Raw genomic sequence first — 27,100 nt, 5'->3', positions numbered from 1 at the left:
GAGTAATCTGTTAGGATCTATACTGGTATGGACTGGGTACTGTGTTAGGATCTATACTGGTGTGGACTGAGTAATGTGTTAGGATCTATACGGGTATGGACTGGGTAATGTGTTAGGATCTATACTGGTATGGACTGGGTAATGTGTTAGGATCTATACTGGTATGCAATGGGTAATGTGTTAGGATCTATACTGGAATGGACTAGGTAATGTGTTAGGATCTATACTGGTATGGAATGGGTAATGTGTTAGGATCTATACTGGTATGGACTGGGTAATGTGTTAGGATCTATACTGGTATGGACTAGGTAATGTGTTAGGATCTATACTGGTATGGACTGGGTAATGTGTTAGGATCCATACTGGTATGGAATGGGTAATGTGCTAGGATCTATACTGGTATGGATTGGGTAATGTGTTAGGATCTATACTGGTATGGACTGGGTAATGTGTTAGGATCTATAGTGGTATGGACTGAGAAATGTTTTAGGATCTATACTGGTGTGGACTGATTCATGTGTTAGGATTTATACTGGTATGGGCTGGGTAATGTGTTAGGATTTATACTGGTATGGACTGTGTAAAGTGTTAGGATCGATACTGGTATGGACTGAGTAATGAGTAGGATCTATACTGGTATGGACTGGGTACTGTGTTAGGATCTATACTGGTGTGGACTAAGTAATGTGTTAGGATCTATACTGGTATGGACTAGGTAATGTGTTAGGATCTATACTGGTATGGACTGGGTAATGTGTTAGGATCTATACTGGTATGGACTGCTTAATGTGTTAGGATCTATACTGGTATGGACTGGTTAATGTGTTAGGATCTATACTGGTATGGACTGGTTAATGTGTTTGGATCTACACTGGTATGGACTGGTTAATGTGTTTGGATCTATACGGGTATGGACTGGGTAATATGTTATGATCTATACTGGTATGGACTGGGTAATGTGTTAGGATCCATACTGGTATGGACTGGGTAATGTGTTAGGATCTATACTGGTATGGACTAGGTAATGTGTTAGGATCTATACTGGTATGGACTGGGTAATGTGTTAGGATCCATACTGGTATGGAATGGGTAATGTGTTAGGAATAGGATCTATACTGGTATGGACTGGGTAATGTGTTAGGATCCATATTGGTATGGACTGGGTAATGTGTTAGGATCTATACTGGTATTGATTGGGTAATGTGTTAGGATCTATACTGGTATGGACTAGGTAATTTGTTAGGATATATACTGGTATGGACTGGGTAATGTGTAGGATCTATACTGGTATGGACTGGGTAATGTGTTAGGATCTATACTGGTATGGACTGAGTAATCTGTTAGGATCTATACTGGTATGGACTGGGTACTGTGTTAGGATCTATACTGGTGTGGACTGAGTAATGTGTTAGGATCTATACGGGTATGGACTGGGTAATGTGTTAGGATCTATACTGGTATGGACTGGGTAATGTGTTAGGATCTATACTGGTATGGACTGGGTAATGTGTTAGGATCCATACTGGTATGGAATGGGTAATGTGCTAGGATCTATACTGGTATGGATTGGGTAATGTGTTAGGATCTATACTGGTATGGACTGGGTAATGTGTTAGGATCTATAGTGGTATGGACTGAGTAATGTTTTAGGATCTATACTGGTGTGGACTGATTCATGTGTTAGGATTTATACTGGTATGGGCTGGGTAATGTGTTAGGATCTATACTGGAATGGACTAGGTAATGTGTTAGGATCTATACTGGTATGGAATGGGTAATGTAATGTTAGGATCTATACTGGTATGGACTGGGTAATGTGTTAGGATCTATACTGGTATGGACTAGGTAATGTGTTAGGATCTATACTGGTATGGACTGGGTAATGTGTTAGGATCCATACTGGTATGGAATGGGTAATGTGTTAGGATCCATACTGGTATGGACTAGGTAATGTGTTAGGATCTATACTGGTATGGACTGGGTAATGTGTTAGGATCTATACTGGTATGGATTGGGTAATGTGTTAGGATCTATACTGGTATGGACTGGGTAATGTGTTAGGATCTATAGTGGTATGGACTGAGTAATGTTTTAGGATCTATACTGGTGTGGACTGATTCATGTGTTAGGATTTATACTGGTATGGGCTGGGTAATGTGTTAGGATTTATACTGGTATGGACTGGGTAAAGTGTTAGGGTATATACTGGTATGGACTGGGTAATGTTTTAGGATCTATACTGGTATGGACTGGGTAATATGTTAGGATCTATAAGGGTATGGACTGAGTAATGCGTTAGGATCTATACTGGTATGGACTGGGTAATGTGTTAGGATCTATACTGGTATGCAATGGGTAATGTGTTAGGATCCATACTGGTATGAAATGGGTAATGTGTTAGGATCTATACTGGTATGGACTGGGTAATGTGTTAGGATCCATACTAGTATGGAATGGGTAATGTGTTAGGATCTATACTGGTATGGAATGGGTAATGTGTTAGGATCTATACTGGTATGGACTGGGTAATGTGTTAGGATCTATACTGGTATGGACTGGGTAATGTGTTAGGATCCATACTGGTATGGAATGGGTAATGTGTTAGGATCTATACTGGTATGGACTGGGTAATGCGTTAGGATCTATACTGGTATGGACTGGGTAAAGTGTTAGGCTCTATACTGGTAAGGACTGGTTAATGTGTTAGGATCTATACTGGTATGGACTGAGTAATGAGTAGGATCTATACTGGTATGGACTGGGTACTGTGTTAGGATCTATACTGGTATGGACTGGGTAATGTGTTAGGATCTATACTGGTATGGACTGGGTAATTTGTTTGGATCTATACTGGTATGGACTAGGTAATGTGTTAGGATCTATACTGGTATGGACTGGGTAATGTGTTAGGATCTATACTGGTATGGGCTAGGTAATGTGTTAGGATCTATACTGGTATGGACTGGGTAATGTGTTAGGATCTATACTGGTATGGACTGGGTAATGTGTTAGGATCTATACTGGTATGGACTGGGTAATGTGTTAGGATCTATACTGATATGGACTGGGTAATTTGTTTGGATCTATACTGGTATGGACTAGGTAATGTGTTAGGATCTATACTGGTATGGACTGGGTAATGTGTTAGGATCTATACTGGTATGGAATGAGTAATGTGTTAGGATCTATACTGGTAAGGACTGGGTAATGTGTTAGGATCTATACTGGTATGGACTGAGTAATGAGTAGGATCTATACTGGTATGGACTGGGTACTGTGTTAGGATCTATACTGGTGTGGACTAAGTAATGTGTTAGGATCTATACTGGTATGGACTGGGTAATGTGTTAGGATCTATACTGGTATGGACTGGGTAATGTGTTAAGATCTATTCTGGTATGGACTGGGTAATGTGTTAGGATCTATACTGGTATGGACTGGGTAATGTGTTAGGATCTATACTGATATGGACTGGGTAATGTGTTTGGATCTATACTGGTATGGACTAGGTAATGTGTTAGGATCTATACTGGTATGGACTGGGTAATGTGTTAGGATCTATACTGGTATGGACTGGGTAAGGAGAAGGATCTCCTTAGAAGGATCACGACACCATAAAAAATTGCTCATAGTGTAGTAATTAATAAAATATGTAAAAAAACGAATTAAAAACACCACCAAACCACAAACAGCAGGGAATGGTGTGTGGACTCTACATCTAAGGGTGCAAGCAGTTAATATAAAGTGCATAAGAAACTGCCCTGCAGCCAAACTGAGCTTAGAATGGCGGCAGCACCTCTGGCATATAAGTCAAGCTCTACGGCCGTTTCGCGCCATGCGCATCATCAGGAGCATCATGGTGGCATCATGGGCTCTTCCTCTGGTGGCAGTGGGTTAGTGGGTGAGAATTGTAGTACCAGGAGCCCAGTGAGGAAGCACCCTCAGGGGGTGTGTTCATGACAACCAGGGCTCATAGAAGGGGCTTTAATGATGCACCTGGGAAGAGGAGCGCCATCTGCTGGAGGTGATGATTTTCTTTGGCGGACAGCACCAGATTGAATGCAAATATTGCAGTGAAAGTTGATTTTATGTTTTTGTTTTAACAATTGTTGGGTGATGGATTTTTATTTATTTATTTTTCATAAACAAGAAGATTGCTTTTAATGTCACTTATACTGTCATTTCCTTGTCTTTTCCAGAGACGCGTCATGAATCTCCCAGTAAGGATTATTCGAAGGTGCTTAAAGTCTTGAATGAAAAATTTCACAAAGTCTGGGACCTGACGGCCGAATGTTTGCATACACTAAAGAAGAATTATGGGAACTTGGCGGTGGATGTCCAGGACATTTACCTTATGACGGAGGAGAGCAAATTCATCCGCATCTACACAGAGTGAGTGTTACACGGATATGAATCCCGCTAATTCTAGTTTTGGATGGGATGGAGAGAAGTTAGGTATTCCCCAGACACAAATTAAAATGTGATTAAAATCTTGTCACTAAAATGTCTCTATTTTTTCCCTGTTGCCAGGCTCATTCATAAATACAATGTAACAATATTGTTATACTGTATTTGTGTCTGTCTGGCTTTTATGACTTAATGTGCTAGTATGCATCGCATGTGTTTGTAAGGGAGGATTGTCTTTGGGGGTTAAATATGGGGGGGAGCAGTGATATGGGGAGCTGTGATGTGAGAGGGGGAAGCGGTGATATGGGGGGCTGTGATGTGAGAGGAGGAGCAGTGATATGGAGAGCTGTGATGTGAGAGGGGGAAGCGGTAATATGGGGGGCTGTGATGTGAGAGGGGGGGAGCAGTGATATGGGGGGCTGTGATGTGAGAGGAGGAGCAGTGATATGGGGGGCTGTGATGTGAGAGGGGGAAGCGGTGATATGGGGGGCTGTGATGTGAGAGGAGGAGCAGTGATATGGAGAGCTGTGATGGGAGAGGGGGAAGCGGTAATATGGGGGGCTGTGATGTGAGAGGGGGGGAGCAGTGATATGGAGAGCTGTGATGTGAGAGGAGGAGCAGTGATATGGGGGGCTGTGATGTGAGAGGGGGGGAGCAGTGATATGGGGAGCTGTGATGTGAGAGGAGGAGCAGTGATATGGGGGGCTGTGATGTGAGAGGAGGAGCAGTGATATGGGGGGCTGTGATGTGAGAGGAGGAGCAGTGATATGGGGGGCTGTGATGTGAGAGGGGGAAGCGGTGATATGGGGAGCTGTGATGTGAGAGGGGGAAGCGGTGATATGGGGGGCTGTGATGTGAGAGGAGGAGCAGTGATATGGGGAGCTGTGATGTGAGAGGAGGAGCAGTGATATGGAGAGCTGTGATGTGAGAGGGGAGGAGCAGTGATATGGAGAGCTGTGATGTGAGAGGGGGGGAGCAGTGATATGGGGGCTGTGATGTGAGAGGAGGAGCAGTGATATGGGGAGCTGTAATGTGAGAGGAGGAGCAGTGATATGGGGGGCTGTGATGTGAGAGGAGGAGCAGTGATATGGGGGGCTGTGATGTAAGAGGGGGAAGCTGTGATATGGGGAGCTGTGATGTGAGAGGAGGAGCAGTGATATGGGGGGCTGTGATGTGAGAGGGGGGGAGCAGTAATATGGGGGCTGTGATGTGAGAGGAGGAGCAGTGATATGGGGAGCTGTGATGTGAGAGGGGGGGAGCAGTGATATGGGGGGCTGTGATGTGAGAGGAGGAGCAGTGATATGGGGAGCTGTGATGTGAGAGGAGGAGCAGTGATATGGGGGGCTGTGATGTAAGAGGGGGAAGCAGTGATATGGGGAGCTGTGATGTGAGAGCAGGAGCAGTGATATGGGGAGCTGTGATGTGAGAGGAGGAGCAGTGATATGGGGGGCTGTGATGTGAGAGGAGGAGCAGTGATATGGAGAGCTGTGATGTGAGATGGGGAAGCGGTGATATGGGGAGCTGTGATGTGAGAGGGGGGGAGCAGTGATATGGAGAGCTGTGATGTGAGAGGGGGGAAGCGGTGATATGGGGGGCTGTGATGTGAGAGGAGGAGCAGTGATATGGGGGGCTGTGATGTGAGAGGAGGAGCAGTCATATGGGGGGCTGTGATGTGAGAGGAGGAGCAGTGATATGGAGAGCTGTGATGTGAGAGGGGGGAAGCAGTGATATGGGGGGCTGTGATGTGAGAGGAGGAGCAGTGATATGGAGAGCTGTGATGTGAGATGGGGAAGCGGTGATATGGGGAGCTGTGATGTAAGAGGGGGGAGCAGTGATATGGGGGGCTGTGATGTGAGAGGAGGAGCAGTGATATGGGGGGCTGTGATGTGAGAGGAGGAGCAGTGATATGGGGGGCTGTGATGTGAGAGGAGGAGCAGTGATATGGGGGGCTGTGATGTGAGAGGAGGAGCAGTGATATGGGGAGCTGTGATGTGAGAGGAGGAGCAGTGATATGGGGAGCTGTGATGTGAGAGGAGGAGCAGTGATATGGGGGGCTGTGATGTGAGAGGGGGGGAGCAGTGATTGGGGAGCTGTGATGTGAGAGGGGGAAGCGGTGATATGGGGAGCTGTGATGTGAGATGGGGAAGCGGTGATATGGGGAGCTGTGATTTGAGAGGAGGAGCAGTGATATGGGGGGCTGTGATGTGAGAGGAGGAGCAGTGATATGGAGAGCTGTGATGTGAGATGGGGAAGCGGTGATATGGAGAGCTGTGATGTGAGAGGAGGAGCAGTGATATGGGGAGCTGTGATGTGAGAGGGGGAAGCGGTGATATGGAGAGCTGTGATGTGAGAGGAGGAGCAGTGATATGGGGAGCTGTGATGTGAGAGGGGGAAGCGGTGATATGGGGGGCTGTGATGTGAGAGGGGGAAGCGGGTGATATGGGGGGCTGTGATGTGAGAGGAGGAGCAGTGATATGGGGAGCTGTGATGTGAGAAGGGGGGAGCAGTGATATGGGGGGCTGTGATGTGAGAGGAGGAGCAGTGATATGGAGAGCTGTGATGTGAGAGGAGGAGCGGTGATATGGGGAGCTGTGATGTGAGAGGAGGAGCAGTGATATGGAGAGCTGTGATGTGAGATGGGGAAGCGGTGATATGGGGGGCTGTGATGTGAGAGGAGGAGCAGTGATATGGGGGGCTGTGATGTGAGAGGAGGAGCAGTGATATGGGGAGCTGTGATGTGAGAGGGGGAAGCGGTGATATGGGGGGCTGTGATGTGAGAGGAGGGAGCAGTGATATGGGGAGCTGTGATGTGAGAGGGGGAAGCGGTGATATGGGGGGCTGTGATGTGAGAGGAGGGAGCAGTGATATGGGGAGCTGTGATGTGAGAGGGGGAAGTGGTGATATGGGGGGCTGTGATGTGAGAGGGGGAAGCTGTGATATTGGGAGCTGTGATGTGAGAGGAGGAGCAGTGATATGGGGGCTGTGATGTGAGAGGAGGAGCAGTGATATGGGGAGCTGTGATGTGAGAGGGGGAAGCGGTGAAATGGGGGGCTGTGATGTGAGAGGAGGAGCAGTGATATGGGGGGCTGTGATGTGAGAGGAGGAGCAGTGATATGGGGAGCTGTGATGTGAGAGGGGGGGAGCAGTGATATGGGGAGCTGTGATGTGAGAGGAGGAGCAGTGATATGGGGAGCTGTGATGTGAGAGGAGGAGCAGTGATATGGGGGGCTGTGATGTGAGAGGAGGAGCAGTGATATGGGGGGCTGTGATGTGAGAGGAGGAGCAGTGATATGGGGGGCTGTGATGTGAGAGGAGGAGCAGTGATATGGAGAGCTGTGATGTGAGAGGGGGAGCAGTGATATGGGGGGCTGTGATGTGAGAGGGGGAAGCAGTGATATGGGGGGGCTGTGATGTGAGAGGGGGAAGCTGTGATATGGGGGGCTGTGATGTGAGGGGGGGGGAGCAGTGATATGGGGAGCTGTGATGTGAGAGGGGGAAGCGGTGATATGGGGGGGCTGTGATGTGAGAGGGGGGAGCAGTGATATGGAGAGCTGTGATGTGAGAGGGGGGAGCAGTGATATGGGGAGCTGTGATGTGAGAGGAGGAGCAGTGATATGGGGGGCTGTGATGTGAGAGGAGGAGCAGTGATATGGGGAGCTGTGATGTGAGAGGGGGAGCAGTGATATGGGGGGCTGTGATGTGAGAGGGGGAAGCGGTGATATGGGGGGGCTGTTATGTGAGAGGGGGAAGCGGTGATATGGGGGGGCTGTGATGTGAGAGGGGGGGAGCAGTGATATGGGGAGCTGTGATGTGAGAGGAGGAGCAGTGATATGGGGGGCTGTGATGTGAGAGGAGGAGCAGTGATATGGGGGGCTGTGATGTGAGAGGGGGAAGCGGTGATATGGGGGGTTGTGATGTGAGAGGAGGAGCAGTGATATGGGGGGTTGTGATGTGAGAGCAGGAGCAGTGATATGGGGGGCTGTGATGTGAGAGGGGGAAGCGGTGATATGGGGGGCTGTGATGTGAGAGGAGGAGCAGTGATATGGGGGGCTGTGGTGTGAGAGGAGACCTCTGATGTGATGGAGGGGGTCCTCTAATGTGATGGAGGGGGTCCTCTGATGTGATTGGGGATCCTCTAATGTGATGAGTAAACCTCTGTTATAAGGGGGGACTTTAAATGTGTAATGTTATGTGGACCTCTGATGTGATGGGGGGTCCTCTGATGTGATGGGGGTCCTTTGATGTGATGGGGGACCTCTGATGTAATGGAGGGACCTCTGATGTGATGGGGGGTCCTCTGATGTGATGGGGACCTCTGATGTGATGGGGGTCCTTTGATGTGATGGGGGACCTCTGATGTAATGGAGGGACCTCTGATGTGATGGGGGGTCCTCTAATGTGATGGGGGACCTCTGATGTGATGGGGGTCCTTTGATGTGATGGGGGACCTCTGATGTAATGGAGGGACCTCTGATGTGATGGGGGATCCTCTGATGTGAAGAAAGGGGGGCCTCTGATGTAAAGGCAGGGGGGCCTCTGATGTAATGAGGAACCCTCTGATATAAAGGGTGATGTTTAATGTGTAATTTGATGGTGGATCTCTGATGTGAAGGGGGGGGTCTCTGATATGATGAGGGGGACCTCTGATGTGATGGAGACTTCTGATGTGATGGGAGGACCTCTGATGTGATGGGGGTCCTTTGATGTGATGGAGGACCTCTGATGTAATAGAGAGACCTCTGATGTGATGAAAGGGGGCCTCTGATGTAAAGTAGGACCTCTGATGTGATGGAAGGGGGGCCTCTGATGTAATGAGGAACTCTCTGATATAAAGGGGGGACTTTTAATGTATAATGTGATGGTAGATCTCTGATGTGATGGGGGGGGGCCTTCTGATATAATGAGGGGGACCTCTGATGTGATGGGGGACTTCTGATGTGATGGGAGGATCTCTGATATGATGGGGGTCCTCTGATATGATGGGGGACCTCTGATTTTATGGAGGGAACTCTAAAGTGATAGGGGACCTCTGATATGTTGGGGGATCCTCTGATGTGATGGAGGGGGACCTCTGATGTGATTGGGAGTACCTCTGATGTGATGGAAGGGGGGCCTCTGATGTAAACAGGGACCTCTGGTGTGATGAGGAGGACCCCTTATGTATTGAGGAACCCTCTGATATAAAGGAGGGAGTTTTAATGTGTAATGTGATGGTGTATCTCTGATGTGATGGGGGGTCCTCTGATATGATGAGGGGGACCTCTGGTGTGATGGGGGACTTCTGATGTGATGGGAGAACCTCTAAAGTGATGGTGGGGTCCTCTGATATGAGGGGAGACTCTGATGTGATGGGGAGACCTCTGATATGAGGGGGGACCTCTGATGTGATGGGTGGACCTCTGATGTGATGGGGGACCTCTGATGTGATGGGTGGACCTCTGGTGTGATGGGGGACCTCTGATGTGATGGGGGACCTCTGATGTGATGGGGGACCTCTGATGTGATGGGGGACCTCTGATGTGATGGGGGACCTCTGCTGTTATGGGGAGGACTTCTTATATGATGAGGAAACCTCTGATGTTATGGGAGGACCTCTGAAGTGATGGGGAGGACTTCTTATATGATGAGAGGTCCTCTGATGTAATAGGGGGGTCCTCTGATATGATGGGGGGACCTCTGATGTGATTCAGGGAGGGGGGCTGATGTGATGGGGAAACCTCTGATATAAAGGGGGGTCTTCAGATGTCACGGTGGACCTCTGTGATAGGGGACCTCTGATGTGACAATAAATGTTGTCAAGATGGTTGTGTGCACTGTCCCAGGCTCAGGTTTCCCATTGGTAAGTAATATTTTTATTTGTTTTTTACACTGGGGGGGACTCGAGATTTTGCACAGTTTTTAAAGGGTGCTATAGCTCCTGCCCTAGATGGGTTAACATGACCCCCCCAGTGCCTGATGACTAAAACAATATCTTTTTTTCTTTTTTTTCTTTTTTTTTTTTTTTTTAGTTACCTAATATATAATTTTATTTTATTTTTTTTTTAGATATTTTGTAGCCGTCACAAGTTATGTGGTGATCAAAGGGTTTGAAAAATCAGCAAAACAGGCAAGGTAAGCTTGTAATAAAAAGGTGTTATTCATTCTAACTGGCATTTATTTTGGCAGAATTCTCCAAAGACTGGGTACGCTGGACACGGGTTCATCAATTTTATATTGTTTGTGAATTGTTTCATCATTTTTTGTGCACATACTGCTGTAGTGGTATCGATACCCTTGGGGGGGGAGGGGGCATGCCGACAGCCTCAAGAGAAACCTCTGCTTGTGCTAATTACGTCACAACAGCTTAAGATTTTAGTAAATATTTCATTGTATTTAATGACTGTAAGACATTGTACAATACATATATGATTTGTGTAATACACTTAAGGCCTGGAGGGTTTTACCCCCTTAATGACCAGGCCATTTTTTTGCGATTCGGCGCTGCGTTACTTTAACTGACAATTGCGCGGTCATGCGACGCTGTACCCAAATAAAATTGATGTCCTTTTTTTCCCCACAAATAGAGCTTTCGTTTGGAGTTATTTGATCACCTCTGCAATTTATTTATTTATTTATTATTTTTGTGCTATAAACAAAAAAGAGCGACAATCCTGAAAAAAAAAAACAATATTTTTTACTTTCTGCTATATAACATTCTCAAAAAAAAAAAAAAAAAATTAAATCTTTTCATCAATTTAGGCCAATTTGTATTCTGCTACATATTTTTGGTAAAACAAATCCCAATAAGTTGTATATTGATTGGTTTGAGCAAAAGTTATCGCGTCTACAAACTAGAGGATAGATTTATGTCATTTATTTATTTTATCTATTTATGGTTCTTATATAGCGCTGTCAATTTACGCAGCGCTTTACATATACATTGTACATTCACATCAGTCCCTGCCCTCAAGGAGCTTACAATCTAAGGTCATTTTTATTTATTTATTTTTTACTAGTAATGGCGGTGATTAGCGATTTTTTTGCAGAACTGCGACATTGCATCGGACAGATCGGACACTTAACCACTTGTCGACCGCCCACAGTATATTTACTGCGGCAGTCAGCCCCTCACAGGCAGTGACGTAGTACTACGTCGCTAGCCTGTGAAGCTCTAGGGGGCAAGCGCGTGCCGCCGGAGGCGCGCTCCCGCCTCCGCTCATTCCTGAACATCCCCGCACGTGTGACCGGCGGACCCGATGTCCTGCCGGCCACACACGATCTCCCGGTGGAGAGGGAGAAAGGCAGGCGGCTGATGTAAACAAAGCCGCCTGTCATTCTCCCCTGTGTAAGAACAGAGATCATACGGTCCTACTATGTAGGATCGTATGTCTCTGTTGTTACACCACTAGCCACGCCCCTTTAAAGTTAGAAGCACGCCCTAGGGACACACTTAATCCCTGCATCACCAATAAAGTTAACCCCTTCCCTGCCAGTGTCATTTTTACAGTAACAGTGCATATGTATAGCACTGATTACTGTAGTAATGTCACTGGTACCCCCCAAAAGTGTCAAAAATGTCAGTTAGGGGTCCGATCTGTCCGCCGCAATGTCGCAGTCCCGCAAAAAAAATCGCAGATCGCCGCCATTACTCGTTAAAAAAAAAACAACAAAAATGACAAAAATCTTTCCCTTAGTTAGTAAACGCAATAACTTTTGCGCAAACCAATCAAAATACGCTTATTGCAATTTTTTTTACCAAACATATGTAGCAGAAAACAAATTGGCCTAAAATGTTTAAAAATTTTGATTTTTACATTTTTTTGGGGGAATTTCATATAAAAAAAATGTAAAAAATATTGTTATTTTTGCAAAATTTACACTATTTTTTTGTTTATAGCGAAAAAAGTAAAAATCGCACAGGTGATTAAATACCACCAAAAGAAAGCTCTGTTTGTGGGAAAAAAAGGACGCCAATTTCGTTTAGATACAGCATCGCACGGCCGCGCAATTGTCTGTTAAATTCACGCAGTGCCGAATCACAAAATAGAGCCTGGTCAAGAAGGGGGTAAAATCTTCCGGGGCTTAAGTGGTTAACTGACATTTTAGGGGGGACCAGTGACATTACTACAGTAATCAGTGCTAAAAATATGCACTGTCACTATAATAATGACATTGGCAGGGAAGGGGTTAACACCAGGGGCGAGCAAAGGGTTAATTGTGTGCCTAGGGAGTGCTTTCTAACTGTATGGGGGTTGTAACTGGATGAACACAGAGATCTGTGTTCCTAAATAGAAGGAACACAAGATCCCTGTGTTCATCACTGACAGGACAGCAGTCTGCCGCATAGGCAGACCGACATTCTGTCTCCATGGGGAGCGATCGCAGGTGCCCAGTGAATATCTCGTCCACTAGACCTGCTGATAGGCTTCCTCTCTAGCCAATCGGCACATGTGAGCACTTCCGGGGGATCGCGCCCCCCACACTTTCTGCTACACTAAGCGACGTACAGGTAACAGAGCCGACCTGTCCCAGTATAACTATGGCAGTTGATCAGCAAGTGGTTAAGATGAGCGGGTCTTTCTTTTAGTTGTATTGCCTTGCAAAAATTAATGTTTTATGCAATAAATTTAGAAAAATATTAGAAATGCACTTTCTTCTATCTTGATCGATGTTAGCTTACAAAAGAATGAGTGTTACTGTAGATAAAAAGTATCACTATTTTTTTAATGTGTCCTGTTTAAGGTAACACTAAAATTATGATTCCGTTACAAAGAATTACAGAGCTACAGTATTTACAACTTAAATAATGTTTTTGTTTTATTTGCAGTTTGCAGATTTTAATGCAATACTAAAAAATACTGTATATAAAAAAATGAATGATATGAACAAAACTAATAAAAATGAAATTGTTTAACCAATAATAATAATAAAAAAAAAATCAGCAGGAAAATAATAGCTTAGGGGTCAAGGGTGACGAAGGGGTTCACTGAGGCTGATTATGGTAAAATAATAGTTAATAAGGGGTTTAATGGGAACAAATTTTATTTTTAAAATGTTTATTTTTGTTTTTCTCATCAAACCGCTTTAGCTGACATCATATGCAGATTAAATGCATCCCTTTGATCTGCAGATGAGTGATACTTAGGAAATACAAAAGTAACAATGTTACTTTGTATCTCTCAATCTCCCGTCTGATCAATGTTTATAAACAATGTTACTTTGTATCTCTCAATCTCCTGTCTGATCAATGTTTATAAACAATGTTACTTTGTATCTCTCTATCTCCCGTCTGATCAATGTTTATAAACAATGTTACTTTGTATCTCTCTATCTCCTGTCTGATCAATGTTTATAAACAATGTTACTTTGTCTCTCTCTATCTCCTGTCTGATCAATGTTTATAAACAATGTTACTTTGTATCTCTCTATCTCCTGTCTGATCAATGTTTATAAACAATGTTACTTTGTATCTCTCTATCTCCTGTCTGATCAATGTTTATAAACAATGTTACTTTGTATCTCTCTATCTCCTGTCTGATCAATGTTTATAAACAATGTTACTTTGTATCTCTCTATCTCCTGTCTGATCAATGTTTATAAACAATGTTACTTTGTATCTCTCTATCTCCCGTCTGATCAATGTTTATAAACAATGTTACTTTGTATCTCTCTATCTCCTGTCTGATCAATGTTTATAAACAATGTTACTTTGTATCTCTCTATCTCCCGTCTGAATAATGTTTATAAACATTGGGCAAGATGGTCTATTTTTTGACAGCAGTATCTACAGTAGCTTTTGTATTTAGGCTGAGTTTACAATGATGCGATGTGGGAACCCGTGCGATTTCTGTGCGGGTTACTGCATCACATTGGACTCACACTGATCTCTGCGAACTGCTGAGGGTGTCAATGTAAAGTTAATGACACCCCCAAATCGGTTTGCAGAACACAGTGCAAACTGTGGAATCGGACGGGAATCGGATTGCATGGGTCTGAACACCCATGCTATCCAATTCCAGTGCGGACCAAAAAACAGTCCTGCACCATTTTGGTCCAAATGTGATGCAAATTCAGCCATACAAACTGCATGGCTGAATTTGCATCACACAGACATCACATGTGATGTGCACAGCAATGTGGTGCGAATCACATGTGATGTCTGGCATCGCAATAGTGTGAACCCAGCCTCACACAGCAACTTGCCAGCGAGGGGGGGGGGGGAGTCGGATAGGGCATACTACACAGCAGTAGCAGCTATCAGCTTGTTTCACAGAGCCGGCATCTCCATCAGGGGAGGACTGGCAGCCTTGGGCCTGGGGGGCAAGTCCAGTCAAGTGGCCCATTGAACCACCGAGCTCACCATCTATGCCCACCTGGTTTATAACGGATATTGATGTTATAAAGCAAGACAAATATGATACAATGTGGTAACATAATTTAATGTTAATAGCAACAAAGGAGGTTTAACAAAAATAATGCATCAATGCAGCCTCACCAGTGCCCATCAGTCCAGCCTCATCAGTGCCCATTAATGCAGCCTCACCAGTGCCCATCAGTCCAGCCTCATCAGTGCCCATTAATGCAGCCTCACCAGTGCCCATCAGTCCAGCCTCATCAGTGCCCATTAATGCAGCCTCACCTGTGCCCATCAAGGCATCCTGATCATTGCCCATCAATGCAACCTGACCAGTGCCCATCAATGCAACCTGACCAGTGCCCATCAATGCAGCCTGATCAGTGCCCATCAATGCAACCTGACCAGTGCCCATCAATTCAGCCTCACCAGTGTCCATCAATGCAGCCTCTCTAGTGCCCATAAATGCAGCCTCACCAGTGCAGCCTTATCAGTTGCCATCAATGCACCCTGATCAGTACCCATCAATGCAGCCTCACCAGTGCCCATCAATGCAACCTGATCAGTGTCCATCAGCTCAGCCTCATCAGTGAAAGAAGATTATTGGTGAACCCAACAAAAACTGCGCAAAATGAATGTGATGTATAAATAAATAAACACTACTCATATCTATAAATGTGTTTAGGGTGAAATTGCTTCCACTCTGCGAGCTGCAAAATCAACGTGAATAACGTGACAAATGAAAAAGTGAAAAAATGTGGCGCTCAACAGTTTGATAAAACACAAATTAAATTATTCCAATGTGCAAATGTTCGTGCAAAAAAACTGTTTCTAGTGTCCAAAAAAAAAAAAGGGTTAAGCAAACAGCCAATGATGGAAACACAGACTTGATAGGAGTGAATCTCAAAAAAGCCTCCACCTCCACACGATCACCCAGTGAAATGTATAGGTACCGCTTACCAGAACCACTGGACCCCTTAGTTATAGGGGGTCAAACATGCTTATTGATCCATATCAGATCCGACCTTGCACATCCCCCTCTCACACAGGCGAGATAGGAGCCGCCGCTCCACGCCTGCGTTCCTTAGACCCTTAGATTGGGAACGTGAGACCGTAAACTTCCGGGTCTAAGGAACGCAGGCGTGGAGCTGGGTCTCCTATCCACAGCAAACTGAAAATGATCCTTTGATGAGTAATACTGCACCATGAGAGCCTGTTTGTCATTTCTCTCCATCTATGACTTGGTTCTTTAATGCTCCATCGATTTGGCTACACACTGTCGCCTGTGTGAGAGGGGGATGTGCAAGGTCGGATCTGATGTGGATCAATAAGCGTGTTTGACCCCCTATAACTAAGGGGTCCAGTGGTTCTGGTAAGCGGTACCTATACATTTCACTGGGTGATCGTGTGTAGGTGGAGGCTTTTTTGAGATTCACTCCTATCAAGTCTGTGTTTCCATCATTGGCTGTTTGCTTAACCCTTTTTTTTTTTTGGACACTAGAAACTGTTTTTTTGCACGAACGTTTGCACATTGGAATAATTTATTTTGTGTTTTATCAAGCTGTTGAGAGCCACATTTTTTCACTTTTTCAGCCTCATCAGTGTCCACCAGTGCAGCCTCATCAGTTTCCATCCATGCAGCCTCATCAGTCCCCATCAACGCAGCACCACCAGTGTCCATCAGTGCAGCCTCATCAGTGCAGCCTGATCATTGCCCATCAATGCAGCCTCACCAGTGCATATAAGCTCAGCCTCATCAGTGCAGCTTGATCAGTGCCACCTATCAGTGTCCATCATTGCCACCTACTAGTGCTGCATATCAATCCAGCTTATTTATTGCTCCTGATCAGTGCTTACCATTGCAGCCACATTCTCTGCCCTGCTGACCCCGTCCTATGTCCCACTGACCCCCATCCTCTGCCCTCATGTCCCAGGGTCTGATAAGGAAGCCGCAGCCATTCATTGTGAACAGCTGTGGCTTCCTCATCAGACCCTGAGACAAGAACAGTATACTGTGGCTGGGGTGGGATACATTTAGATGGGGGTGCCCGATTTAAATCTTGCCTAGGGTAGCACAAAAATAAAATACACCACTGGACACTGATGCAGTAGTGACTAGTGGCAGTCATTAACCCCTTTGTGCTGCATTAGTTGTACCAGTGTCAGTGTTTATTAACCATTTCATGCTGCACAATACAGGGGTTAATTAACACTGACACTGGTGCCACTGTCACTAATGCAGCACAAAGGGGTTAATTAACTGTCACTGGTCACTAATGCATTAGTGGCCATTGGCAGTACATTAACCCCCTCCATGCTGCATTTTACAAACAGCATTGTAAATTAACTCCTCGCCTCAATGAGTTAATCACTTGAGCCATTTCACACATCTACAACACTGACATAACATTGCCTTATGTAAGGTGTATTATCAGCCTGAGCAGCCTCTGAAAACTCACTATTCCACAGGGCTTCACTGGGCTGGCTCCTCGCAGTTCCTTGCAGAAGCACTCTCCTCCGTCCTTTCTTCCCGCCTCCTGGCCTCTGGATGACATCACACTCGGCCGGGACTAGAAAGCATCTGTCGGGTGGAGATCACTCCGCCTGACAGGGAAGTGACTGGACTCACCAGTCAAAAAGGCCACTCGCTCCGCACCGATTCCACCCCTGCAGACAGGCATGACACCCGCCGGCCGCCGCTACATTATAGTATACTTGCAGAGCTGCAGCAGAGCAGTGATGCTCCGCAAGTATAACACAATGTAGCGGCGGCCGGCGGGTGTCATGCCTGTCTGCAGGGGTGGAATCGGTGCGGAGCGAGTGGCCTTTTTAGGAAGCATCAGAGCGGCCTGGAGGGCAATCGCCTCCCTGCCTCCCGGCCCAGTCCGCCTCTGATCTCCATGCCTCACCCCTCCTGCCAGCGGCCCCCACCCCCCATGGTTCTCGGTTGCTGTGTGAGACTGGTTTCCCGCTATTACTGACGCTCGGAAACACATCCGCAGGCAGGGGGAGAGAGATTGCAGTGAGACTGAGGCAAATCTATGTCTCAATCCCACATGCAAACAATGAAACCAGAAGTGATGAACACTTCCAGGTTCATTTACACCATTTCCTGGCCAGTACAGCCAGGGCACACATCTCACCAATCTGTGCTGGGGAGACGTCTATTAGACCCCCTAATGTCTCCATAAAGAGTACCTGTCACTTGCCCAATGTTATCACATAGGGGTTTATTAACCCCTTGAGATATATTTATATTTTTTTAAATTGCCAAAACCCCTGTTGCCCCGCACACGCCTGTGCAAACGCAAACACAAACCCAGGGTGAGCATGTGTATGTAAATCGTCGTCGTACTACACGTGACATATTGTGGGAATATCAGAGTGAGAACAAAATTGAAATATTCCTGCGAGCAATCAAGGTTACATAGTTACATAGTTAGTTGAAAAAAGACACAAGCCCATCTGGTTCAACCAAAAAAAAAAAAAAAAAAAACAGTATTGAAAAACCCAACCATACAATACCATATACACAATTCTATACCTGCAGTTGATCCAGAGGAAGGTGAAAAACCCCAGCAAAGCATGATCCAATTTGCTACAGCAGGGGGAAAAGAATTCCTCCCTGAATCCCCGAGAGGCAATTGGATATTCCCTGGATCCACTTTACCTAAAAAAAAAAATTTTTAGTGCCCACTTATATTATGTACACCCAGGAAATAATCCAGACCTTTTTTAAAGCAATCTAGTGAGCTGGCCAGAACCCCCTCTGGAGGGAGTCTATTCCACATTTTCACAGCTCTTACTGTGAAGAAACTTTTCCATATTTGGAGACGAAATCTGTTTTCCTCTAGACGTAAAGAGCGCCCCCTTGTCTTCTGTGATGACCTTAAAGCGAACAACTCAACACCATGTTCACTATATGGACCCTTTATGAATTTACACATGATGATCATATTCCCCCTTATGTATCTATACATGGAGATCATATCCCCCCTTAATCTTCTCTTCTCAAGAGAGAATAAATTCAGTTCCTCTAATCTCTCCTGGGCTCCTCCATGCCTCTTATCAGTTTGGTTGCCCTTTTCTGCACTTTCTCCAGTTCCCTGATATCCTTTTTAAGAACTGGTGCCCAAAACTGAACTGCATATTCCAGATGAGGTCTAATTAATGATTTGTACAGGGGCAAAATTATATCTCTCTCTCTCTCTGGACTCCATGCCTCTCCTATTACAAGAAAGGACTTTGCTTGCTTTGGAAACAGACTACTAGAACACCCAGATCCTTCTCCGCTATGGATTCCCCCAGATCCTTCTCCGCTATGGATTCCCCCAGATCCTTCTCCGCTATGGATTCGCCCAGTTCTACTCACCCTAGTATGTATGATGCATGCATATTCTTACCCCCCAAGTGCAGAACTTTACATTTATCAACATTAAACCTCATTTGCCTCATAGTTGCCCAATGAAACAGTGCATTGAGGTCGGCTTGTAAGTTGGAGACATCCTGTAAGGAAGTTATTCCACTGCAAAGCTTGGTGTCATCTGCAAAGACTGAAATGCTACTTTTAATCCTGGACCCGATATCATTTATAAAGATATTAAAGTAAGGGTCCCAACACTGAACCTTGGGGTACACCACTAATAACCTTAGACCAGTCAGAGTAAGAATCATTACCCACTACTCTCTGAATTCGGTCTTTTAGCCAATTTTCTATCCAATTACAAACCGATCTTTCCAAGCCTGTAGACTCTACCTTACACATTAGCCGTTTGTGGGGAACTGTGTCACACGCTTTTGCAAAATCCAAGTATACCACGTCCACAGCCACCCCTCTGTCCAAGTATACCACATCCACAACCACCCCTCTGTCCAAGTATACCACACCCACAGCCACCCCTCTGTCCAAGTATACCACGTCCACAGCCACCCCTCTGTCCAAGTATACCGTGTCCACAGCCACCCCTCTGTCCAAGTATACCACATCCACAGCCACCCCTCTGTCCAAGTATACCACATCCACAACCACCCCTCTGTCCAAGTATACCACACCCACAGCCACCCCTCTGTCCAAGTATACCACGTCCACAGCCACCCCTCTGTCCAAGTATACCGTGTCCACAGCCACCCCTCTGTCCAAGTATACCACACCCACAGCCACCCCTCTGTCCAAGTATACCACGTCCACAGCCACCCCTCTGTCCAAGTATACCACATCCACAGCCACCCCTCTGTCCAAGTATACCACGCCTCTGTTACTTACCTCCTCATAAAAAGAAATCATATTTGTCTGACAACTTCTGTCTTTCATGAATCCACGCTGTCTGGTACTTGAAATATTTTTTTCCAGCAAGAACTCATCTATGTGGCCTTTTATTAAACTCTCCAGTATCTTCCCGACTATAAAAGTTATACTAACAGGTCTATAGTTACTTGGCAAAGACTTTGATTCCTTTTTAAATATAGGCACCACATTGCCAATACTACATCGCCGGTACTATTCCAGTCATTAAAGAGTCCCTAAAATTAGAAACAAAGGCTTCAAAATGACAGAGCTCAATTCTTTTAGGATGCGTGGGTGGATGCCATCCGTTCCAGGTGCTTTATCCACCTTTATTCAGTCTTAGTGTCGGTTCACACATATGTGATGCGGGAACCCTGCGAATGCACTGCGGGTTCCCGCATCGCACTCAACTCGCAGGCAGTTCAAAACGCGGGGGGTGTCAATACAAAGTTAACGACATACCCCAGATCAGTTCGCATATCGCAGTGCGAACTGTCAGTTCGGACATGAATTGAACACCCATGTGATCTGATTCTGGTGCGGACCCAAAAAAGGGTCCTGCGCAAGTTTGGTCCGAATGTGATGCAAATTCAGCCATACAATCTGTATGGCTGAATTTGCATCGCACAGACATTGCATGATTTACAGAGCAGTGCGTTGCGAATCACATGCAATGTCTGTCATCGTATATGTGTGAACCGGTTCTAAATATTTCAGGACTGTATCAGTTTTGAGCCATTATCTTGCTTTATTGTGTAAGAAATCAGTCTGGATATACAGGGGGCACTGAACAGGATAAAAGTTTTTGATCTCTGGCACAATGGATTCTCTATCAGAAGTTTTTATGAGTATTTTGGCAAATAAGAGACATTTATAACTACAAGACTATGCTGGTAATATACAGGTAGGTACTTATAAAAGGGATTTATAAAACATATAAAATGTCTGTTATATTGGGTTGGGCAAGTGCTGTTCTCACGTTTGACATGGCTTTGCTGATACAGTCGGTTCCCAATACAATTATATTGTAGCATTGGTTTTCTTCATAATCATTTGTTTCCCCTTCATTTTCTTCTGGTAATTCCCCCGAATAACACAATCCCTTTCCTAAAGTGACAATGCTTGCTCCCCATACTTTATTTATGGAGTAGCCGTGTTTTTAAACAAGCTGGCAATGCAATTTTCTTTGTAAATGGTTATTTTATTTCTTTGGAAATGTTACTTTTTTGTAGCATATCCTACAGCAAGAATGAAAAAAAGAGTCCGTCACTCCTTTGACCCTTTGAATTTGGTATGGATTTTAGGGGATACCCCACACAAAGACACCTGAGGTACCCCTAAAAATTTATACCATACCCCTAATCCAGGCATGGCTGTCAGGATAAGGAGGGGGCAGCATGTGCCCTGATCAAACCATACAAGGCCACATGTCCTCAAGATGGATGGAGTTCTCCCCTGGCAAAGCATCTTGTCCCCATGTTGATGAAGACAAGGATCCCTTCCACGCAACCCTTGCTCGGTGGTTGTCAGGGTCTGCACATGAAGGGGGGGCTTATTAGAATCTGGAAGCCCCCCTTAATTATCAGGGGGCCCCTAAATACCGCCAACCCCCCCCCCCCCACATGAGGGACTGGATGCTTTGGGGGGAGGGGGGTTGGCAATATCTGGGGGCCCCCCTCATCTTTGGGGCAGGGGAGGGGAGCCTCCCCTGCCCCAAAGAACCCCCCCGTGTTGAAGTTGGCAGTATCTGGGGGCCCCCTCATCTTTGGGGCAGGGGAGGGGAGCCTCCCCTGCCCCAAAGAACCCCCCCCCCCCCGTGTTGAGGGTATGTGACCTGGTATGGCTCAGGAGAGGGGTAGTGCTAGCTCACCCCCCCTTTCTTGTCCTGCAAGGGTGCATGCTCGGATAAGGGTATGGTATATATTTTAGGAGATACACCACACAACAAAAAGACACCTGAGGTACCCCTAAAATTCTATACCATACCCTTAATCTACCCATGGCTGGTAAGAAGGGGGCAGCATGTGCCCTGATTGAACCATACAAGGCCACATGTCCTCAACATGGGGTGGGGTTCTTCCCTGGCAAAGCACCTTGTCTCCATATTGATGAGGACAAGGATCCCTTCCCACAACCCTTGCCTGGTGGTTGTCGGGGTCTGCACATAAAGAGGGGCTTATCGGAAACTGGAAGCCCCCTTTAGTTATAAGGGGGCCCCCAGATACTGCCAACCCCCCCTACATGGGTGACTGGGTGCTTTGGGGGGAGCCTCCCCTGCCCCAAAGCACCACCCCCCCCCCATAATGTGGTATGTCTCAGGAGGGGGGTTAGCTCATCCCCTCAACATGGGGGGGGGAGTTCTTCCCTGGCAAAGTACCTTGTCTCCATATTGATGAGGACAAGGATCCCTTCCCACATCTCTTGCCTGGTGGTTGTCGGGGTCTGAACATAAAGGGGGGGCTTATTAGAATCCGGAAGCCCCCTTTAATTATAAGAGGGCCCCCAGATACTGCCAACCCCCCTACATGGGTGACTGGGTGCTTTGGGGGGAGCCTCCCCTGCCCCAAAGCACATCGTCCCATAATGTGGCCTGGAATGTCTCAGGAGGGGGGGGAGCGCTAGCTTGTCCCCCCCCCCTTTCTTCACCTGCAAGGCTGCATGCTTGGAAAAGGGTCTGGTATCGAGTGTGGGGGGACCCCACGCCATTTATTTTCTTCATTTTTTCAATGCCGCCAATTCTTTTCTTTACATTCAGCTGTCAAAGGTGACCCCTGCTGACGTCTGACAACTCATCGGTTGTTAAGGACAAGGCGGGTGCCTGCTCCTTAGCTACACAGCTACTGGCTGTTAAGAACGCCGCCGGCATTAAATTAATGCAAAGTTTTACTACTAAAATACCGCATCATATCGCCTTGTGAATGGACCCCTGTGTGGGGAAGCCAGCAAAGAGTAGGGAAACGGTGGCCATGGTTGTGCCCTAGGCGGCCGTGGCTGCACCTGTTTTGCAATGAACTAGACACAGACGCACTTTATGTACCTGAGCTGCTAGTGGGGCATGTTGGTACCTGTAGTTTCCCAGCAACTTTTGGGTGGTCTATAACCCTGTCTATATCTGTTTCCTGCAGCAGTCACTGGAAGGCAAATACAAAGCCCATAATGCAGCTGATTAAGGAAAACGCAGAGCCCCCCATCCACGTGCTGCTCCTGAGGGTCCTAACTGAGCCATTCCGCCGGCACATCCAGCAATACTGCTTCCTGCTGACCAAGCTGAATGAAAATCTTCAGAAGGTAATGGGCGTATTTATGGTCTGGGCCACCCCTGTGCTGTGCATTTAAAGTTATTGTGTCACCAGTCCTGCTCACAGTCCTACGGGACAGACTGAGACATTACCAGTTATCAGCTTTGTCTCCAAACTTTCAAAACAAAGGGCCAGTTTTCTGTCCTTAAGTCTTTAGGGGGGCCGGACTGTGGCCATTGAAAAATGTCCCAGCATTAGTGGGAGCATAGAAGTGCACAGAGGGTGTGCTCGGTGTACCTGGGCACACCCTAATCGCCACATGCGGTGTAGATTCCCCCTGCAGACCACCCCTTCCCCAATGCCTTTTGCATTTTGCAAAAATGGCTTTTGAGGGAAATACTGCCCCATTGTTGAAATATTGTCCCAAGTTGGTGTCATCGGTGTCATTGGGAGGAATTGTGCCCCATCGTTGGTGTCAGTGAGGGGAATACTGCCCCCTTGTTGAAATTTTGTCCCAAGTTGGTGTCATTGGGAGGAATAGTGCCCCTTCATTGGTGTCATTGAGAGGAATAGTGCCCCTTCATTGGTGTCATTGGGAGGAATAGTGCCCCTTCATTGGTGTCAGTGGGAGGAAAAGTGCCCCTTCATTGGTGTCATTGGGAGGAATAGTGCCCCATCATTGGTGTCATTGGGAGGAATAGTGCCCCATCATTGGTGTCATTGGGAGGAATAGTGCCCCATCATTGGTGTCAATGAGGGGAATACTGCCCCATTGTTGAAATATTGTCCCAACTTGGTGTCATTGGGAGGAATTGTGCCCCATCATTGGTGTCAGTGAGGGGAATACTGCCCCCTTGTTGAAATATTGTCCCAAGTTGGTGTCATTGGGAGGAATAGTGCCCCTTCATTGGTGTCTTTGGGAGGAATCGTGCCCCATCATTGGTGTCATTGGGAGGAATAGTGCCCCATCATTGGTGTCATTGGGAGGAATAGTGCCCCTTCATTGGTGTCATTGGGAGGAATCGTGCCCCATCATTGGTGTCAGTGGGAGGAATAGTGCCCCATCATTGGTGTCATTGGGAGGAATAGTGCCCCATCATTGGTGTCATTGGGAGGAATAGTGCCCCTTCATTGGTGTCATTGGGAGGAATAGTGCCCCATCATTGGTGTCAATGAGGGTAATACTGCCCCATTGTTGAAATATTGCCCCAAGGGCCGAATAAAAGCAAGCAAAGGGTTGCATCTGGTCCCAGTGCCACTGGCTTTTGCGGGGGATGTTTTAGGATGGAGAGTGGAGGATGGGGCCAGTAAATATGCCATTTACCGACCTCTTCCTTTTCTGAATTAACACAGTGATGGGTACCGATCACTCACTGTGTCCATTTATAACTGAGGCATATAAACTATGCTTCAGTTTGTGAATTGACAGGAAGCCGCTCAGCAAAGCCCACTTTCTATTCATTCACTGTCCAGTGCAGCTGAGACTGCAAAGAAAGGAACCGGGGAATCTCTGAGAGAGAGATCAGGGGTCTGTTTAATAAACCCCCCAATAGGGCTCCAAAAAAATTGTTAAAAAATAATAAGTTAACCACTTCAATACGGTGCACTTTCACCCCCTTCCTGCCCAGGCCAATTGTCAGCGTTCAGCGCTGTCACACTTTGAATGACAATTGCGCGGTCATAAAATAAAATAAAAAAATAAAATAATAAAAAATAGAAAAACTACTGACAGTTTCCAGCGTCCTTCTGAAACCAACCTCTGCCCTACTGACACCATCCACTGTCCTACTGACATCAGCCTCTGCTCTACTGACACCATCCACTGTCCTACTGACATCAGCATCTGCTCTACTGACACCATCCACTGTCCTACTGACATCAGCCTCTGCTCTACTGACACCATCCACTGTCCTACTGACATCAGCCTCTGCTCTACTGACACCATCCACTGTCCTACTGACATCAGCCTCTGCTCTACTGACACCATCCTCTGCACTGCCATATATATATATACTGTATATATACAGTGTATGTATATATATATATATATATATATATATATATATATATAAACACACGTGTGTTTGAGCATCGGGGTGCACACCCTAATGCAATAGGCTGTGCACACCTATGAGTGGGAGTAAAGAATGCCCCATCTTTGGTGTCTGTGGGAGGAATTGTGCCCCATCGTTGGTGTCATTAGGTGGGAAGAATCATGCCTCATTGTTGGTGTCATTGGGATGGATTGTGCCCCTTCGTAGGTGTCAGTGAGGGGAATCATGCCCCATCATTGGTGTCATTGGGAGGAATAGTGCCCCTTCGTTGGTGTCATTGTGAGGAATAGTGCTCCATCCTTGGTGTCATTGGGAGGAATAGTGTCCCTTCATTGGTGTCAGTGGGAGGAATTGTGCTCCATCTTTGGTGTCAGTGGGAGGAATAGTGCCACATCGTTGGTGTCATTGGGAGGAATAGTGCCCCATCGTTGGTGTCATTGTGAGGAATAGTGCTCCATCGTTGGTGTCATTGTGAGGAATAGTGCCCCTTTGTTGGTGTCAGTGGGAGCAATAGTGCTCCATCGTTGGTGTCATTGGGAGGAATAGTGCCCCATCATTGGTGTCAGTAGGAGGAATAGTGCCCCTTCGTTGGTGTCAGTGGGAGGAATAGTGCCCCATCGTTGGTGTCATTGGGAGGAATAGTGCCCCATCATTGGTGTCAGTGGGAGGAATAGTGCCCCTTCGTTGGTGTCAGTGGGAGGAATAGTGCCCCATCGTTGGTGTCATTGGGAGGAATAGTGCCCCATCATTGGTGTCAGTGGGAAGAATTGTGCCCCATCGTTGGTGTCAGTGGGAGGAATAGTGCCCCTTTGTTGGTGTCTTTGGGAGGAATAGTGCCCCTTCATTGGTGTCATTGGGAGGAATAGTGCCCCTTCATTTGTGTCAGTGGGAGGAATTGTGCCCCATAATTGGTGTCAGTTGGAGGAATTGTTCCCCATTGTTGGTGTCATTGGGAGGAATGGTGCTCCATCATTGGTGTCATTGGGAGGAATAGTGCCCCTTCATTGGTGTCAGTGGGAGGAATAGTGCCACTTCATTGGTGTCAGTGGGAGGAATAGTGCCCCTTTGTTGGTGTCAGTGGGAGGAATATTGTCCCATCATTGGTGTCATTAGAAGGAATTGTGCCCCATCGTTGGTGTTAGTGAGGGGAATACTGCCCCATTGTTGAAATATTGTCCCAAGTTGGTGTCATTGGTGTCATTGGGAGGAATAGTGCCCCTTTGTTGGTGTCAGTGGGAGGAATTGTGCCCAAATGTTGGTGTCAGTGAGGGGAATACTGCCCCATTGTTGAAATATTGCCCCAAGGGCTGAATAAAAGCAAGCAAAGGGTTGCATCTGGTCCCGGGCCGCTGTTTGGAGACTTGTGCATATTTATTAGAACAGAAGGTAATATAAAAATAAATTATATTCATTTCATTTACGCCTTCTGGAAATGGGAGCAGGGACTTTTTGGGAATGCCATTGATGGCTCTTTCACATGAAGTGGTCTTTTTTCATTTCAGTGGTCATAATTTATACGTGATTATTTCTTTTCCAGGATGCCGGTGTGGCCCCTCTAAGGAAAACACTGGAGGTGTATGTGAGCCTCCAGTCTTATATCAGTCAGTGTCTGGATGAGGCCTCGCTGACCAGGAACCTGTGGACTACATTGTCCAAAAAATTGACGGTATGCGGGACGTAATGTGTCATCATACAGCTTGTCTATGAACTGCTCCACCCGCTTCCCTTCCTCTTCTCCTTTATAATGTCTCTCCTCTCCATTACTCTCCTCCATTTTTCCTCC

General features: G+C 46.4%; 1 protein-coding gene across 1 annotated transcript in view; it reads left to right on the top strand.

Moving 5' to 3' along the window:
- The window catches only part of ALS2CL (ALS2 C-terminal like), a 145,475-nt gene that overhangs the window by 6,014 nt on the left and 112,361 nt on the right, over positions 1–27,100 (top strand). The window contains exons 3-6 of the mRNA XM_082259229.1: positions 4,200–4,392; positions 10,453–10,518; positions 23,150–23,312; positions 26,855–26,983. Of these exons, the coding sequence (XP_082115355.1) occupies positions 4,200–4,392; positions 10,453–10,518; positions 23,150–23,312; positions 26,855–26,983 (551 nt within the window). The remainder of the gene's footprint in view (positions 1–4,199; positions 4,393–10,452; positions 10,519–23,149; positions 23,313–26,854; positions 26,984–27,100) is intronic.

The sequence above is a fragment of the Pelophylax lessonae genome (assembly GCF_965119305.1).
Source record: "Pelophylax lessonae genome assembly, chromosome: 5".
In the NCBI taxonomy this organism is placed as follows: Eukaryota; Metazoa; Chordata; class Amphibia; order Anura; family Ranidae; genus Pelophylax; species Pelophylax lessonae.
This window is presented reverse-complemented; position numbering and strand designations above follow the sequence as displayed.